Source organism: Microcaecilia unicolor, chromosome 2, assembly GCF_901765095.1.
Source record: "Microcaecilia unicolor chromosome 2, aMicUni1.1, whole genome shotgun sequence".
Classification (NCBI taxonomy): Eukaryota; Metazoa; Chordata; class Amphibia; order Gymnophiona; family Siphonopidae; genus Microcaecilia; species Microcaecilia unicolor.
Window position 1 is genome coordinate 131,599,714 of NC_044032.1, and position 19,385 is coordinate 131,619,098.

At 45.9% G+C, this 19,385-nt stretch overlaps 1 protein-coding gene across 1 annotated transcript in view; it reads left to right on the plus strand.

Moving 5' to 3' along the window:
- Positions 1–19,385, plus strand: part of MSH3 (mutS homolog 3) — a 484,945-nt gene that overhangs the window by 131,419 nt on the left and 334,141 nt on the right. The window contains exons 9-10 of the mRNA XM_030193332.1: positions 1,077–1,189; positions 17,288–17,402. Of these exons, the coding sequence (XP_030049192.1) occupies positions 1,077–1,189; positions 17,288–17,402 (228 nt within the window). The remainder of the gene's footprint in view (positions 1–1,076; positions 1,190–17,287; positions 17,403–19,385) is intronic.

The following is a 19,385-nucleotide window of genomic DNA, read 5'->3' on the forward strand; positions in this document are numbered from 1 at the left end:
TACAGTTAGGCCCTCGGAAATGTTGCAGCTTTATATGAAGGAAATTTTGTGTTTACTATAAGATAAATTTCCTCCTTTTACAGAAGTTTACTATCTACCGAGAAAAGCAGTGGAACATTAAGATTCTTTGGATATCTCCATTATATTGAATACTTCAGATTCAGAATTAGCCACCGCAGCGACTTTGGTTGCTTCGGTGGCATTATCGCCTGATAAACAATGGTTATTGTGAATGTTTTTTAAAAACAATGTTTCTAGGCTTTAAGATTCAATTACTTCCTGATGTATCAAAAGATACTCAGCGTAGACATAAGCAGTTCTTATTATTGAAATCTGGAGTTATGCAAATAGGTGGAACATTTTTCTTAAGATATCCATGTAAATATATTATTAGATATAGTTCTGTTAAATATGACTCCTTTGAACCTTCTCACTTGTCAGCTTTTATAGCAAATAAGAGAGTTTCAGGAGATTGAGTAGAGCTCTTTATATAATTAATTTCTAGCTCTTGTTCCGCAGGTATATTGTTGCCTTTAATTTTTCTTTATTTCTTCCTTCTATTAAGTCTTGGATCCCAATATTGTGGACTTGAGTGTTTATTATATTCTCTTTAAGAATGTTTCTTTATAAGAGGTTATAATTTCTTGTGTAACACTTTTCTGTACAAGTGAAATTGCTTGGACTTATTTGTTAAATTTCATTAATAATAAAGAAACATACATTTTATGAGTACTAATTGAACTTTTTGATAAATTGATATAATAAATGGCAGAAATTAAAAAGTGATAAAAGGTCAAAGAATAGGGGATCCGATGATAATTTTGTCAAGCCACGGGTTTTATCTTTGTGTGAAAAGTGCTGCTGCCGAGGTTCCTATATGATTTATGTAGCCAGCTTTACCTTCTCTTTCTAAAAAGTGTTTTTGAGATTAAATCTACAGGTGTTAAGTTGACTAGTTGATTGAAATCTTCTGTAACCATATGGTGGTCAAGAAAAAGAGACAAATACCTATCAATGTTTGTGTGACAGTGTATACAATAAAACAGTTTAACTAAGCAAATTTGTATTTTTTTTAGCTTACAGGATGACAGGATTCGGATAGAGAAAATAGACGGCCTTCATTTTGAGTACAGTCATGCTTTCCAGTTTGTTACAGAATTTTATGGAGGTGAAGTGCTTAGCGTAACAGGTAAGCACTATTCAGCACCCTTTTACACTACTTGGCATGCTGCCTTTCGTACGGTCTGATCAGAAGTGTACTACAGAAGAGACATGGAGGGGCACAATTGAACGGGGTGCCCAAGTTTTCCTGAGGTCGTTCCCGCAGGACGTCCCCACGAAGGGGCGGGGAAACCCGTATTATCGAAACAAGATGGGCGTCCATCTTTCGTTTCGATAATACAGTCGGGGACGTCCAAATCTCCACATTTAGGTCGACCTTAGAGATGGTCATCCCTAGAGATGGCCGTCCCCGATTTTCTGCGATAATGGAAACCAAGGACGCCCATCTCAAAAACGTCCAAATCCTACTCATTTGATCGTGGGAGGAGCCAGCATTCGTAGTGCACTGGACCCCCTGGGCACCCTAGGGGGCACTGCAATAACTGATGCACTAACTGAACGGAAAAAGCCCTTCCCTTAGCGATTCGGAAAGGAACGGGCATGCATGAAGGAACTCGCATGCTAATGAGCTGCTCGCTGTTAGCTCATTTGCACACGATTTCCTTCCTAAGGAGGGGAAGCCAGTGCAGAGCAGCCAAGCATTATGCGTGGATGCTCTGCGCATGCCAAAGACGGCTTCATACACACAGACAAGCTGCGTGTATAATAGCCGTCTACAGCCTTAAAAAAACACAAGTCCAGGTGAAAATGTCCAAGTGCTCGTGAGGGACGTCTTTTTTTTTTTTTTTTTAAGAGTATGGGTGAAGTACATCCTTCACTATGCCTCCGTCCCTGCAACGGCAGGTGAGGACGTCCTTTGCTATGCTTCCGTCCATGTGATGGCAGTTGAGGACATCCAAAATGTGGATGTTTCTGTGAGAAGGACGTCCATGCCTGCTATGCCTCCGACACCCCCTTTATTTATTTGGATTTTGGATCACAAGTGGCAGCAGTGGGATTTGAACTGGCCACCTCTGGATTGCAAGACCAGTGCTCTAACCAATAGGCTACTCCTCCACTCCACTCCCTTGAAATTTGGCCGTCCCTGTGGGGGGGGGGGGGCAGTTCAGGACATCCAAAATGTTTGAAAGAAGGACGTCCACGCCTTCGCTATGCCTCCGCTGACACACACGTACGTCCCCTCCCAGGGACCTGCATACTGCTGCGATGGACCTGAGTATGACATTTCAGGCTGGCAAAAAAAGTTTTTAAAGTTGTTTTTTTTTTCAGGGTGGGAGGGGGTTATCCCCAATTCTCTCCGGTGGTCATCTGGTCAGTTCAGGCACCTTTTTGAGGCTTGGTCGTAAGAAAGTAAAGTTGGCCAAGTGCTCGTCAGAGACGCCCTTCTTTTTTCCATTATCGGTCGAGGACGCCCATCTGTTAGGCATGCCCCAGTCTGGCCTTCACTACGCCTCCAACACGCCCCCGGGAACTTTGGTCGTCCCCGCGATGAGAAGCAGTTGGGGACGCCCAAAATCGGCTTTCGATTATGCCGATTTGGGCGACCCTGAGAGAAGGATGTCCATCTCCCGATTTGTGTTGAAAGATGGGCGCCCTTATCTTTCGAAAATAAGCCTGTTGGTCGTTGTTTTGAAATGGTTTGGTTAATTTCTGTTACCAACTTTTCGGAGAAAGTATTAATTTTGCCCTCATTTTCAACTTAATCTTTATTTTTAACTTCTTTCATTAACAAGGCTAGATAAAGAAAAAATGGCCATCACAGCTGTTTGTGTCACATACAGAGCTCTAGATAACAAATACAATGGATATAAAGCATAGATACAAATTAGTACATGTGAGCTGCGTGCAAAGAATAAAAAGACAAATGGCAGATAACTGATATTGAGGAACCTAGCTAAACCAATTGAGGTTTTATTTCCATAGGTTTCATAAATTTTTACATTACATTGTATTTATATGCCTCCCCCTCCAAATGAAAAGGAAATGCAAAAGGCAAATAGTCACTTTATCCATTGCCTTGTTGGCAGCTCTAGTACACTGGTCTTCTCTGATATGGCTCAGTAATCTTTAGTAAAGATTAAATAAAGGGGGCAACCAGCAATAATAAAGCTAAAATGCTGGAACAATGCAAGTGTAAATACGATAATGGAAGGAAAAAAAGACTTCAGAATTATTTAACCGTGTCCATTAAAGGATTACAGTTATGATGACATTAGTTATAGGTCAAAGTGAAATTATTTATAAACCATGAATCAAAATGTGTACTTGAAAGAATATTTTTCTTGTGAATCACATATCTTCATATAATTAAACAGAATTATAAACTTATCTTGAAGAAAACACCCAGTAGCGACCTTTGTTTTGCCCAAAACTCTATCAAAGGTGATAAATTGTTTCCCTCAACAGTGAAAACAGCAGCACTTAGAATCATGATTTTCTGATTGCATGAGTGAAGATGGTAGTACTGTGATAGTGAGTTATAATACAGTGCACTCCATTTAAGTGCACTGTCAGATAAGTGCATGCTCTGTTTAACTGCATGCCATACTTCGGTCCCATTTTTGGTGCCATCAATTTCTATGGGGACAAACTTTGGTTTAGCGCACCATTGATAAGGGCAAGAGTCGCTTTTATGCATGGTTTAAGACCACTCCTCTGCAGGAAATACTCCGCATAAGCGCGCGCACGGAATATGGAAGCCGATTGGCACGTGACAAAGGGGCGATAAATTTGAAATCTCATTGGTTAACTGCCACAGGCAGAATAAGCGAATGAAAGTTGTTAGAGTGTACACTGGAGTCGGAGTCGTTGTCGTTGTCGTCATCGCGCAACTGTAAGACTTTAACACTGGCTGAACGAATAGAAGTTCTTAAAAAATTAGAAAACAAACAAAGTCAAGCATCTGTTGCTAAAGAATATGGTGTCAATCCCAGTCAAATTTCACGTATCTTGAAGCAGAAAGATCAGTTTCTGGAAGACTGGCAATACAATACAGATCCACACAGGAAACGTAAACCGGTGGGAAAAGCTGAGAATGTAGAAGATGCTCTTCTTCGGTGGTTTTCTCAAGTCAGGAGCAGACAGTTTCCTGTCAGTGGTCCACTGCTTATGGAGAAAGCTAATCAGCTAGCTGAAAGTCTTCGACTACCTGAATTCAAAGCCACTGTTGGATGGTTGGAAAGATGAAAGGAGAGGAACAACATAAAATTCAAGAAACAGCATGGTGAAAAACAAGACGCTGATGACTTTGGTGCTGAAAATTGGGTTGTTTCAGTTCTTCCTACCATCTTGAACGAGCTTGCACCTCGTGACGTTTTCAATGCTGACGAAAACGGTCTGTACTGGCGAGCGATTCCTGATGGAACCCTTTCACTTCAAACAAGCCGAAACTACAGGAAGTAAAACGTCAAAGGACCTACTGACTATCCTCCTTTGCTGCAATATGGATGGGCGAGAGAAGTTGGAACAGCCCGTTGCTTCAAGAATGTTAAGCGACTTCCTGTGTCATACGAGGCTAACACAAATTCATGGATGACTGGGGAAATTTGGAAGCAGTGGCTAAAGAAGTTAGACACTAGAATGCGGGCACAAAAGCGTCAGATTTTGTTGCTTTGTGATAATTGTGCTGCACACAGTGATGATGTCAGGCTGTCTAACGTCAAGGTGGTCTTCCTGCCACCAAACACTACCTCTCTGATCCAACCTATGGATCAGGGCATAATAGCCAATTTCAAACAACATTATCGGGCTCTTGTGCTACGTCGTCTGATGAGCGTTATGGATGATCAGATTGGCAAGGATAAACGTGCTGTTGAATTGACTCGTAATCTGTCACTGTTGGATTCCCTGCATATGCAGAAAGGAGCCTGGAATCACGTTACACAGGCAACCATTGTGAACTGCTACAAGCGGGCAAGCTTTGTTAAGGATGTGGAGAGGGACGAAACAGATGCAGTTGTTGCAAATGCATCAGATGAACAGGCTATTGACATCCCAGCCGGTGTTACTGAAGAGGAGTTTGATCACTACGTAGCTGTTGATTACGATCTACAAACAGCTGACGACAGCACTGATGTCGACATATGCGCCTATACGCAGGCAACGGCTGATGATGAAACAGATGATAAAATAAGCAGCGAGGCACATGCTGACGAAATTCAACAACCTCCTGTCATTTTTGCAAGAGCGCTGGAGAGTCTCAACACCATGCGGGCCTATCTGGAGGCCACTGAATGTCAGTGTACAGAGGACTATGACTGATTACTTCAAGTAAGCCTAACGTCAGTTAACGGAGACTTTATACGCAGAAAAAACACAATGCCTTGTACTCACCTCACAACACAATATAAATAAGTTCACCACCATAAACACACCCAACTTTTCCCTCCCCGTCTCAAACACTTTGAAAATTCTTGGCGTTACCATTGATCGAAATCTTACACTCGAATACCAAGTGAAGAACACAACCAAGAAGATGTTCCACTCCATGTGGAAACTCAAAAGAGTAAGACCTTATTTCCCAAGATCCGTTTTTCGCAAACTGGTGCAATCAATGGTACTAAGTCATCTGGACTATTGTAATGCACTTTACAGTGGCTGCAAAGAACAGACTGTCAAAAAACTTCAAGCAGCCCAGAATACCGCAGCCAGACTCATATTTGGAAAAACAAAATATGAAAGTGCAAAACCCCTAAGAAAGAAACTACACTGGCTCCCACTGAAAGAACGTACCACGTTCAAGATCTGCACAATTGTTCATAAGATCATTCACGGAGATGCCCCGGCATACATGCTAGATCTCGTGGACTTACCTCCCAGAAATGCTAAAAGATCTGCCCGCAAATTCCTCAATCTACACTTCCCCAGTTGAAAAGGATTAAAATACAAACTTATTCACGCGACCAGCTTCTCCTACGTGAGCACGCAGCTGTGGAATGCACTACCAACCAGCTTGAAAACAATTAATGAAATAACCAACTTCCGCAAATCTCTGAAAACCTATCTCTTCAACAAGTCCTATCACGAGAATCCATAGTCTAATTATAACACTTCACTACTGACTCACTACTAATCCTGCAAATCTTCCTCCTATAACAGTTTACATAGCTATTTTGCTTAGCCATTTCTTGTTATCCTTACAATTGTTGTTGCAAAAGATTATCTTTTTCCCTGAAGTGGCAATGCCACAACAGGTCTTTGTAAGCCACATTGAGCCTGCAAATAGGTGGAAAAATGTGGGATACAAGGACAATAGATAATAAATAAATAATACTGTACGTATAATAAATAGTACTTTACAGATGTTTATCAGATGTCAAGCCTCTTTGGGTCACAACGGGTAAGTGCACGCTCCAGTTAACTGCATGTATTTCTTTGGTCCCAGACCCTTGCACTTAAGCGGATTGCACTATATTACCATATTTTTACATGTTTTAATTAAATATGTTGATAGGATAGAAGCAATTTATCATCTTGATGCAGCTTTGGGCAAAATGAAGGCCTCTGTTGGGTGTTTGCCTCAAGATAAATGTATTATGTTGTTTAATTATATTAAGATTTGTGATTCACAAGAAGGATATTTTTCAAGTACACATTTTGATTCATGGTTTACAAACATTTTCAACTTGGCTTATGATTAATTTCATCCTAACTGTAGATCTGTTATTGGACAGTTAAAGAATTCTGAGGGTTTTTTTCTCTCCTATTATTCCTCCTATTATTATTTACAGTTGTGCTTGTATTCCAGCATTTTCTTTTTTTTTTTGTTCACCAAGTTGTGGCCCAAAGTCAAGGAGGGAAGTATTAGTGACTTTTAAAAGAAAGTATTTTCTTCTGGATTTACAAGATAGAATCTAGGGTGTACTATTTGCTACTGTCTTTAGTCCACATAAATCTGCATACCCATATGAAATCATTTCAATAGAGTCACATTTTTACTGATGTAAAGAATATAATACTTAAATTCTTTTTAAATACCATACAAGTAACTTTGATTTTAAGAGTATCTTGTATACCTGGCAATATCTTGGTTCTGCTACGTCTCTTCCTTTAGAATCCCCTGGAATAAAGATATTACAGATGACACATCTGGGAGCAGATGAGCAGCTGCAGATTTGCTATTGTGTATGTTAATAAAAGTTACACGGTTATATTAGATTTAATTTCTGCAGAGAGCAAACAAAATTATAAGCATAAATCCTAAGAATTGATCATACAGCTATTTTCCATAAAATGTGCTTGTGTACTTTAGTTAGTACAGAAATTAATATTTCATGCTTTAAAAGGTTGTTATCAGGGCTGGTAAAATGAGACTGAACATCTCCACAAGATCAATTTTGTTATCCTGGTGATATTGGTTTTCGCCCATGTAGACATTCAGATACCTCAGATGTATAAATAATGCACGAGAAGTGAGTCTTGTTTTTATTGCAAAGAAAACTCTAAAACAAGAGGTCATAATATAGGGTTCAAAGGAGATCAGTTCAGGAGTAACATTAGATAATATTTCTTCACAGAGAAGGGTAGTACAGGCAAGAGAGCATGGGATAAGTACTGAGAATCCATGGCTGTCAAAATGTAAAGGAAAAACCTGAGATCAGGTGTGGCCTATGACACTACAACAAGAATTTTACTGGATTTTATGGTCATATTTGCCATCATAGTCTATATTTTTGTGGTTGTGACTTCAATTTATTTTACCCTTTAGACTTTTAAAAAAGAACAAAGAATGGTTTACTTATTTATTACATATTTGAAAAACTTCAGGCTGCATGTTAATGCATCACAACTTTCTTGTTGTTCCTCTTGCCCACCTTCACCCCCTTCCCCACCCTTCCACTACCCCTTCTGAGATCAGAATCCTGCTCTGGAGGAATAGCCTAGTGGTTAGAGCAGCAGGCTATGAACCAGAGAGACCATGGTTTGAATCCCACTGACACCTCTTACAGCCTTGGGCAAGTCACATTGGCCTCAGGTACAAACTTTGGGGTATGTTTACTAAGGTGAGTTAGCATTTTTAGCTCACGCTAAACATGTAGGGCCCATAGGAATAGTATGGGTGCCTACACGGTTAGCGCAGGCTAAAAACACTAATGTGCCCTTAGCACTACTTAGTAAACAGGGCCCTTAGATTGTAAGCCCTCTAAGGATAGGAAATACCTGCTGTATCTGAAAGTAACTCACCTTGAACTACCACTGGAAAGCATGAACTAAATATTAAATTTAAATATACATTTGTTATGTCAGACATTGAATAGTAATATACAGAATGAGATGACATGCGATATGTATAAAGTAGCATGGCAAGCCAGGGTATCAGACTTTCTCCGAGGACAAGCAGGCTGCTTGTTCTCACTGATGGGTGACGTCCACGGCAGCCCCTCCAATCGGAAACTTCACTAGCAAAGTCCTTTGCTAGTCCTCGCGCGCCCGCGCGCACCGCGCATGCGCGGCCGTCTTCCCGCCCGAAACCGGCTCGAGCCGGCCAGTCTTCTTTTGTCCGCACTCGGTACGGTCGTATTTTCGCCGTGTCGAGCCCCGGAAAGTCGACCTCGCGCGTCCAAATTGTTTTGAGCGTGTTTTTTCTTCGGAAAAGCTTTTGCTTAAGTCGGGAAGTGCTCCGGAAACCCTCCACCGGGTTTCGTGTCAATCCTCCCCGTACTTCCAGCTTTTTGCCCCGGTAAGTTTTCTTTCGTCGTCGGGGTAGGCCTCTTTTCGGCCTCGGTCGAGATTTTCTCCCTCTAAAGTTTTGGTGCTCTTTTTCCGTCATTTCGGATTTTGATTTCGCCGGCGTGATTTTTCCGCCCATGACATCGAAGCCTTCCAGCGGCTTCAAGAAGTGCACCCAGTGCGCCCGGGTTATCTCGCTCACTGATCGACACTCGTCGTGTCTTCAGTGTCTGGGGGCCGAGCACCGCCCTCAGAACTGCAGTCTGTGTTCCCTGCTTCAGAGGCGGACTCAGGTAGCGAGACTAGCCCAGTGGAACGTGTTGTTCTCGGGCTCTTCGTCGGCATCGGCACCGGGATCTTCGAGTGCATCGACGTCGTCAGCGTCCAGACCATCTTCCTCGGCCGCCCCTGCATCGAGTGCATCGAGGCATCGGGCCTCTGCATCGGCGCCGAGACATCGGATAGCTGCATCGACATCGGTGGTACCGGGACCTCGTCTGCTGATGTCGTCGGACGGTGGTGCATCGTCAGGAGTGCAGGTGAGGGCTGTCCATTCCCCTGCTGGTGGCGGTGAGCCTTCGGGTGGGTCTCCTCCTACCCTGAGGGCTCCTGCGGTACAGCCCCCCCGAGACCGACCTCCTTCGGTCTCGGCCCCGAGGAAGCGACGGATGGATTCTACGTCCTCCTCGTCGGTGCCGGGGAGCTCCGGTGACATGCTTCGGAAGAAATCGAAGAAGCATCGACACCGGTCTCCTCCCCGTGTCGGCACCGAGAGCTCTGGGTCGCCGAGGGATTCGGCACCCAGCAGGCATCGGCACCGAGAGGACCGCTCACCCTCTGTTCAAGAGGTGTCGATGCGCTCCACTCTGGACAGCCCGGAACAGCCTCCTCGCCCGGAACAGGTTCTGACGTCGACGCCTGCATCGACCTCTCAGCCTTTTTCTGCAGCCACTCTGAACGAGAGCCTCCGGGCCGTTCTCCCAGAGATTCTGGGAGAGCTGTTGCGCCCTACCCCTCCGGTACCGGCGGTGCTTGCGCCTCCGGTACCGTCGAGCGTGGCGCCGGCTGGCCCATCGCCCAGGTTGAGGTCCCCGACGTCGGTACCGCGTGCGGTGCCGACCGCGGCCACCTCCCAGGAGGGCTCCCCGACTACGTCGGCGGAGGGAGCTTCGCCGATGCGGGCCAGGGAGTCTACCTCTCGACGCCCCCATCGTGGACGTGGCTCCACGGAGTCGAGCAGGGCGAGGTTGCAGACACAGGTCCGTGAACTTGTGTCTGACACCGAGGGTGAGGCCTCGTGGGAGGAAGAGGAAGATCCCAGATATTTCTCTGACGAGGAGTCTGAGGGTCTTCCGTCTGATCCCACTCCCTCTCCTGAGAGACAGCTTTCTCCTCCCGAGAGTCTGTCTTTTGCCTCCTTTGTCCGGGAGATGTCTACGGCCATCCCCTTCCCGGTGGTTGTGGAGGACGAGCCCAGGGCTGAAATGTTTGAGCTCCTGGACTATCCTTCTCCACCTAAGGAAGCGTCCACTGTTCCCTTGCACCATGTCCTGAAAAAGACATTGCTTGCGAACTGGACCAAGCCATTAACTAATCCCCACATTCCCAAGAAGATCGAGTCCCAGTACCGGATCCATGGGGACCCAGAGCTGATGCGCACTCAGTTGCCTCATGACTCTGGAGTTGTGGATTTGGCCCTAAAGAAGGCTAAGAGTTCTAGGGAACATGCTTCGGCGCCCCCGGGCAAGGACGCTAGAACCTTAGACTCCTTTGGGAGGAAGGCCTACCATTCCTCTATGCTCGTGTCCAAGATCCAGTCTTACCAGCTCTACACGAGCATACACATGCGGAACAATGTGCGGCAGTTGGCGGGCTTGGTTGATGCTCTTCCCCCTGAGCAAGCCAAGCCTTTTCAGGAGGTGGTCAGGCAGCTGAAGGCGTGCAGAAAATTCCTGGCCAGAGGAGTTTATGACACTTTTGATGTTGCGTCCAGGGCCGCTGCTCAAGGTGTGGTGATGCGCAGGCTCTCATGGCTGCGTGCCGCCGACCTGGAGAATAGAATCCAGCAGCGGATTGCGGACTTGCCTTGCCGTGCGGACAATATTTTTGGTGAAAAAGTCGAACAGGTGGTAGAGTCTCTCCACCAGCGGGACACCGCATTCGACAAATTCGCCCGCCGGCAGCCTTCAGCTTCTACCTCTACAGGTAGACGATTTTTCGGGGGAAGGAAGACTGTTCCATACTCTTCTGGCAAGCGTAGGTACAATCCTCCTTCCCGACAGCCTGCGGCCCAGGCTAAGCCCCAGCGCGCTCGCTCTCGTCAGCAGCGTGCGACTCAGCAAGGCCCCGCGGCTCCCCAGCAAAAGCAAGGGGCGAGCTTTTGACTGGCTCCAGCAGAGCATAGCCGACATCCAAGTGTCCGTGCCGGGCGACCTGCCAGTCGGAGGGAGGTTGAAAGCTTTTCACCAAAGGTGGCCTCTCATAACCTCCGATCAGTGGGTTCTGCAAATAGTCCAGCAGGGGTACACCCTCAATTTGACCTCAAAACCTCCAAATTATCCACCGGGAGCTCAGTCTTACAGCTTCCAGCACAAGCAGGTACTTGCAGAGGAACTCTCCGCCCTTCTCAGCGCCAATGCGGTCGAGCCCGTGCCATCCGGGCAAGAAGGGCTGGGATTCTATTCCAGGTACTTCCTTGTGGAAAAGAAAACAGGGGGGATGCGTCCCATCCTAGACCTAAGGGCCCTGAACAAATATCTCGAAAAAGAAAAGTTCAGGATGCTTTCCCTGGGCACCCTTCTCCCCATGATTCAGCAAAACGACTGGCTATGCTCTCTGGACTTGAAGGATGCCTACACACACATCCCGATACTGCAAGCTCACAGACAGTATCTGCGATTTCAGTTGGGCACACGCCACTTCCAGTACTGTGTGCTACCCTTTGGGCTCGCCTCTGCGCCCAGGGTGTTCACAAAGTGCCTAGCTGTGGTAGCAGCGGCGCTTCGCAGGCTGGGGGTGCACGTGTTCCCATATCTCGACGATTGGCTGGTGAAGAACACATCCGAGGCAGGAGCCCTGCAGTCCATGCAGATGACTATTCGCCTACTGGAGCTACTGGGGTTTGTGATAAATTACCCAAAGTCCCATCTTCTTCCAGTGCAGAGACTCGAATTCATAGGAGCTCTGCTGGATTCTCGGACGGCTCGCGCCTATCTCCCAGAGACGAGAGCCAACAACTTGTTGTCCCTCGTCTCGCGGGTGCGAGCGTCCCAGCAGATCACAGCTCGGCAGATGTTGAGATTGCTGGGCCACATGGCCTCCACAGTTCATGTGACTCCCATGGCCCGCCTTCACATGAGATCTGCTCAATGGACCCTAGCCTCCCAGTGGTATCAGGCCGCTGGGGGTCTGGAGGACGTGATCCACCTGTCCACGAGTTTTCTCGAATCCCTGTATTGGTGGACCATTTGCTCCAATTTGACTCTGGGACGTCCCTTCCAAATCCCTCAGCCACGGAAAGTGCTGACTACGGATGCGTCCCTCCTGGGATGGGGAGCTCATGTCGATGGGCTTCACACCCAAGGAAGCTGGTCCCTCCAGGAACGCGGTCTACAGATCAATCTCCTGGAGTTACGAGCGATCTGGAACGCTCTGAAGGCTTTCAGAGATCGGCTGTCCCACCAAATTATCCAAATTCAGACAGACAACCAGGTTGCCATGTACTATGTCAACAAGCAGGGGGGCACCGGATCTCGCCCCCTGTGTCAGGAAGCCGTCAGCATGTGGCTCTGGCTCGCCGTCAAGGCATGGTGCTCCAAGCCACATATCTGGCAGGCGTAAACAACAGTCTGGCCGACAGGTTGAGCAGGATTATGCAACCTCACGAGTGGTCGCTCAACTCCCGAGTGGTGCGCCAGATCTTCCAAGCGTGGGGCACCCCCTTGGTGGATCTCTTCGCATCTCGAGTGAACCACAAAGTCCCTCAGTTCTGTTCCAGGCTTCAGGCCAACGGCAGACTGGCATCGGATGCCTTCCTCCTGGATTGGGGGGAAGGCCTGCTGTATGCTTATCCTCCCATTCCTCTGGTGGGGAAGACTTTGTTGAAACTCAAACAAGACCGAGGCACCATGATTCTGATTGCTCCTTTTTGGCCGCGTCAGATCTGGTTCCCTCTTCTTCTGGACTTATCCTCCGAAGAACCGTGGAGATTGGAGTGTTTTCCGAACCTCATCACGCAGGACGAAGGGGCTCTTCTGCATCCCAACCTCCAGTCTCTGGCTCTCACGGCCTGGATGTTGAGGGCGTAGACTTTGCCTCTTTGGGTCTGTCAGAGGGTGTCTCCCGCATCTTGCTTGCTTCCAGGAAAGACTCCACTAAGAGAAGTTACTTCTTTCATTGGAGGAGGTTTGCCGTCTGGTGTGACAGTAAGGCCCTAGATCCTCGCTCGTGTCCTACACAGACCCTGCTTGAATACCTTCTGCACTTGTCTGAGTCTGGTCTTAAGACCAACTCCGTAAGGGTTCACCTTAGTGCAATCAGTGCATACCATTACCAAGTGGAAGGTAAGCCGATCTCAGGACAGCCTTTAGTTGTTCGCTTCATGAGAGGTTTGCTTTTGTCAAAGCCCCCTGTCAAACCTCCTACAGTGTCATGGGATCTCAATGTCGTTCTCACCCAGCTGATGAAACCTCCTTTTGAGCCACTGAATTCCTGCCATCTGAAGTACTTGACCTGGAAGGTCATTTTCTTGGTGGCAGTTACTTCAGCTCGTAGAGTCAGTGAGCTTCAGGCCCTGGTAGCCCAGGCCCCTTACACTAAATTTCATCATAACAGAGTAGTCCTCCGCACTCACCCTAAGTTCTTGCCAAAGGTTGTGTCGGAGTTCCATCTGAACCAGTCAATTGTCTTGCCAACATTCTTTCCCCGTCCTCATTCCTGCCCTGCTGAACGTCAGCTGCACACATTGGACTGCAAGAGAGCATTGGCCTTCTACCTGGAGCGGACACAGCCCCACAGACAGTCCGCCCAATTGTTTGTTTCTTTTGATCCCAATAGGAGGGGAGTGGCTGTAGGGAAACGCACCATATCCAATTGGCTAGCAGATTGCATTTCCTTCACTTACGCCCAGGCGGGGCTGGCTCTTGAGGGTCATGTCACGGCTCATAATGTTAGAGCCATGGCTGCGTCGGTAGCCCACTTGAAGTCAGCCTCCATTGAAGAAATTTGCAAAGCTGCGACGTGGTCATCTGTCCACACATTCACATCTCATTACTGCCTGCAGCAGGATACCCGACGCGACAGTCGGTTCGGGCAGTCAGTTCTTCAGAACCTGTTTGGGCTTTAGAATCCAGCTCCACCCCCCGAGGGCCCTGTTTGTTCTGTTCCAGGCTGCACTCTCAGTTAGTTGGTAAATTTTTTAGGTCAATCTCAGTTATGTCCTCGCCGTTGCGAGGCCCAATTGACCTTGGTTGTTGTTTTGAGTGAGCCTGGGGGCTAGGGATACCCCATCAGTGAGAACAAGCAGCCTGCTTGTCCTCGGAGAAAGCGAATGCTACATACCTGTAGAAGGTATTCTCCGAGGACAGCAGGCTGATTGTTCTCACAAACCCGCCCGCCTCCCCTTTGGAGTTGTGTCTTCCCTTGAAGTGTATTGTCTTGCTACATACTGGACTGGCCGGCTCGAGCCGGTTTCGGGCGGGAAGACGGCCGCGCATGCGCGGTGCGCGCGGGCGCGCGAGGACTAGCAAAGGACTTTGCTAGTGAAGTTTCCGATTGGAGGGGCTGCCGTGGACGTCACCCATCAGTGAGAACAATCAGCCTGCTGTCCTCGGAGAATACCTTCTACAGGTATGTAGCATTCGCTTTATTCAAGACCCCTTTAATTTATGGATTCCACACCTTCAAAAGTGTATTAATATAGCCTGCCTAATACCTGTGAGCTTGCTGAGATAAGACACTCCTGTGAAGGAATTCTAGCACTGTTTGGAGGGTTGTCCTCCATGCTTTAGCAATTTCACATCTAGTCAAAACCAAGCACCCCCTTATCCATTCAGCTTCCTCAATTCCATCAGGCTTGTAATGGAGTAGACACACCTTAGTATCACATTCTGTTTTGAAAAATTTACTGATGGAAATCAAACATCTTTCCCAGTACTTCTGTACCACTTTGCACGTCACCACACATAAAACATAGTCCTCACTTGTCCACACCTCCTCCAACACGTTCTTGGGACCAATGTGCATAACAGTTCAACTGCTCCAGTGTTAAGTAGCAGCAGAACAGGAGCTTGTACCTGTTTTCTGTTAGATTGGCTGAAACAAATATTTTTTTAAATATTCTTAGAAATAAAACCTCAATTTTTTTTCTCATGCAGGGGGAGACCTAGTTCTTTTTCCCATTCTAGAATGCGTTTCAGTTTAGCATGTGCAGCATTTTTCAGCAAAGCATAAAATCTTAGGCACCAGTCCCTTTATTCTTCCCTTTCCTTCACAGTGCTTTTCAAATTCTGTTATTTCCTACTCCAAATCTTGCTGTACTGCCTTAAGAGCTACAAAATGATAGACATGTACACAAGAACACAAGAATAGCCATACTGGGTCAGACCAGTGGTCCATCTAGCCCAGTATCTTGTTTCCAACAGTGGCCAAGCCAGGTCACAAGTACCTGGCAGAAACCCAAATAGTGGCAATGTTCCATGCTACTTCGATTGGCCACTGTTGGAAACAGGATGCTGGCTTGATGGGCCTTTGGTCTGTCCCAGTATGGCAACACTTATGTTCTTATGAACATGGATTTGACACAAGACAGCTTGGATTTAACTGCCTTTTTGGAACAATCTGATTCAGAAGTAGTTAGTCGTGGTACTTTGATAGTGACATTTGATTTTCCTCAAGATCGTAATCACATCCTGTGGCTTTGTTTTTGTAATAGGAACCATTTATTTATAGGACAGAAAGTTTGGATTTTTCCAGATCTATCGACACAGGAAACGTAGGAAAAAAATCTTGGCGGTCTGCTTCAGATCCAGTCCCTGGGAGGAACTTTTCATTTACAGTTTCCTTGCAAATGTTTAATAGTTATTGCCTCAACTAGATATGTTTTCTTTGATTTTGATCAGCTACAGTTTTTATGGACTAAAAGACAGCAGCTTAAGCTCGATCACTGTTAAAGAGGGATATAAGAGGAAAGGGAAATATACCGCCTTTCTGAGGTTTTTGCAACTACATTCAAAGTGGTTTACATATATTCAGGTACTTACTTTTGTACCAGGGGCAATGGAGGGTTAAGTGTCACAAGGAGCTGTAGTGGGAGTTGAACTCAGTTCACCAGGATCAAAGTCCACTGCACTAACCACTAGGCTACTCCTCCAATTAGGAGCAGTTAGTTATGTAATGCATATGCTTTCTTCAATGTAAGCCTTGGGATATTTTTTATTTTTTTCTGATCTATCTAAACTATCTTCAAGGATTTTTTCTCACTCCCCCTCTTCTTATTGTGGACTAAGTAGCACATTATTATTTCTTGAAGATTAATAATTATTCTATGCTTTTCTTCTCAAGTTGGTACTTGTAAATTTAAATGCTCAAAAAAAAAAAGTAAAATGACCATCCAGTCACTTTAAGTTAAAATCAGTGGGGTCAATATTCAGCTGATGGTGGTGAGAATTTTTTTTTGCTGCTGCCAGAAGTATCCACAGATAATCAGTGTTGGACCACATCTGTGCACCAGCATTGAATATCTAGTCTTACATAGCCAGATAACACTTATCCGGTTAAGTGCGATATTCAGAACTTAACCAAAGGTAGGACTGCATAAAACAAAATCCTGTCTATCTGTTTAACCTATCTGGTTAAGTGCTGACTCTGCCCCTTGACCATACGCAAAATATCTGGTTTTGGGTTAGGTGCTGATCGGGTATTTTCAGCGGCACAATCTGGTTAAGTGCCACTGAATATACCCTGTTATCCCCAGACAAGCAATTTAAATGGCCTAGAGCTTCTTCTGGCCGTTTAAATAGTTTTGTATATTGACCCCAATGAATTTTAACTTCTAGGTAATATGTAAAGAACTATTTAGTGCATCACTGTGACAACAAGTTGATGGAAATCCAGGGCTCCATTTTTGGTATTTGTGATGGAATATTCCCCTATTTTTCTTCTACTCCAGAAACCTGTATTGAAGCACAATATTTTTACCACTTTTCACCACTAGGTTTGCTCCCTTTGTATACAAATCTAAGTCTCTTCTAGATGGTGGGGACTGTGATCCCTAATCCGTGCAATTCTGTATCATCTTTAGTGAACCCTACAAAATGTTTTTTTTTTTTTAATATCTTAACCACGGGGCAGCATCACATTGATTGCTAAACTACCATGCAATTATTGTTAGACAAACAGAAATATAGAAACAATTGGGAGAGTAGTCCGACTTAAAATTAGCTGTTAGGAATTGTTAAATATGCTTTGTTTTCCTCATTAAAGATGCACCTTCTTGTAGGTTCTCTGAGGCTGTCAGAAATCTTACATTGGGAGAAACCTGTGATTTGTAGTCTGGCAGTGGTGATTAGATACCTCAAAGAATTTCATTTGGAGAAGATACTCTACAGCCCCAGGTGAGCTTCTTTGTGCAGACAATCTCACAGAACCTACCAAAACAAAAAAAAAAAAAATCATATGCCATGACATAGCATCCCTTTTAGCTGGAAAGAAAAATTAACAGAACAAGCATCCTCTCCTGCAAACAAAAAGCAGAAATGCACCTGCTGCTGTTGTAAATCCCATCTCTAGCCGTATGATACAGCTGGAGTTGAGAGAGACTGCCAACGCATACATCTATTTGCTGATGTTCATTGAAAATCTTTGCTAAAGTGATGAATGGTGTTAGTGTCAAATGAGTATGCGCCTTTAACTATTGTAATTGAATAGGAACTGCAGATGGTGATAGATGAAGGAGAAAAATAGATTTTACTTTTGCTGTCTTCCTATTTTTTATCCACTACAGATTATTTTATTTTAATGATGCAGATAGACGAATGTCATTTATCGTAATTATCTTGTCAAATATGTTTCATTCCAGTGGGGCATGTCTGCTTCTTACTGGAAGCAAAAGCTGGTTCTCAGCAAATCCCTTGTATGCCATTGACAGATTGACATTAACAAAATCTGTGGATTGTTGCCTAAGAAATGGGTGAAATGAGCTTTTGGATATACGTAGGAGGGCTGGTAATCTACTGCTGCAGATAATGCAAAAGATGCATCTGGTAAAAAGCCTATTACTGTGCATGTGCAAATGATAAAGGTACAATATACCCATGCATGAATTTCTTGAGATAACTTCTTGTGTTCCTCAGTGCCTTCAAATGTCAAAGTTGAATAGAACCAAAAGTGTGGAATGGACATCATCTTCTAGGCACAGTGGAGCTTCCCTTATTGTATCAAACAACTGGAGATTACCTACAATCAGGGCCACTGATTTCCTTCATTGTCATGGCAATGGCTGCTGAACATGAGTATATCTGAGGAACTGTTTGGTTCTTGTGGATTCTCAAAATCAGTGCAGGCAACTGGATATCAGTTTGTTACCCAAGGTTCCCCGGTCCTGCTTATTTCCCTCTGCTTGGGCACCAGTGATTCTTTGTGTCTCTCCACCCCAAGCTGGCCAGCTGTATCCCCATGCCATGTCATCTTTCACCCAAAGGGATTGTTGCAGGGGGAGTTCAAGAGTAGATGGGACAGGCAGGATGTGTCTCTGACAGAGGAGGAGGATGTGGTGGTATGAGAAAGGAATGACTTAGGGAGGTGAGAGAATGTAGGGGAATTTGGTACTAGGGGCTGTGGATGTATATGTGTGTGATGAGAGGGAGGGATCTGTGCTCAGCACTGTGGTCAACAAGATGGTATGGAGAGAGAATGGGAAAAGGGCTCCTTCCCCTACCCTGGTCCCAGATCCTCCATTCCAAATGCTTGCCATCTCCTTTCCAACACTGCATCCTATCTCAGCCAAAATACTTCTCCCACTTTCAGTTCATCCTTACCTTCTCTTCCCTGTGGATGTTAGCTTTGGTCAGGGCCACCGAGAGACTGAGCTGGGTCTGGGGCAAGGCCACCCCTGGGGCCCCCGGGGCCGCCGCCACCACCGCCCCCCCCTGAGGGTGGGGCACAGTGAGGGAGGGCCCGAAGGGAGGCGATCCTGCCGCTTTCACACGGAGGGTAAGGCGCTGCCAATTTGAATGTAGGGGGCCTGGTGGCAGACGGAGGGGGGCTATTGACGGAGCCGAGGGCAGGCAGGTGAGACCGGGGACTGGAGCGCCGGCAGCCTGGGAGCAGGAGCAGGAGAGAGATCCCGGGCCCGGGGAATTTTGTCCCCCCTGCCCCCCCCCCCTCTCGGCGGCCCTGGCTTTGGTATAATATGCCGCCCAATATTCAAAGCCAGTTGTAAGCTCACTGTGGCTGGTGAAAGTATGACTGGCTTATTTGTGGATTTTCTGATTCTGTAGGGGTAATTCTATAAGGAGGTCTAGATTTAGGTGGCAAGAGCATGCATAAATGCTGGAATTCAAGTTGATAACGTGCATAAATGATTATTGTCTGACTAT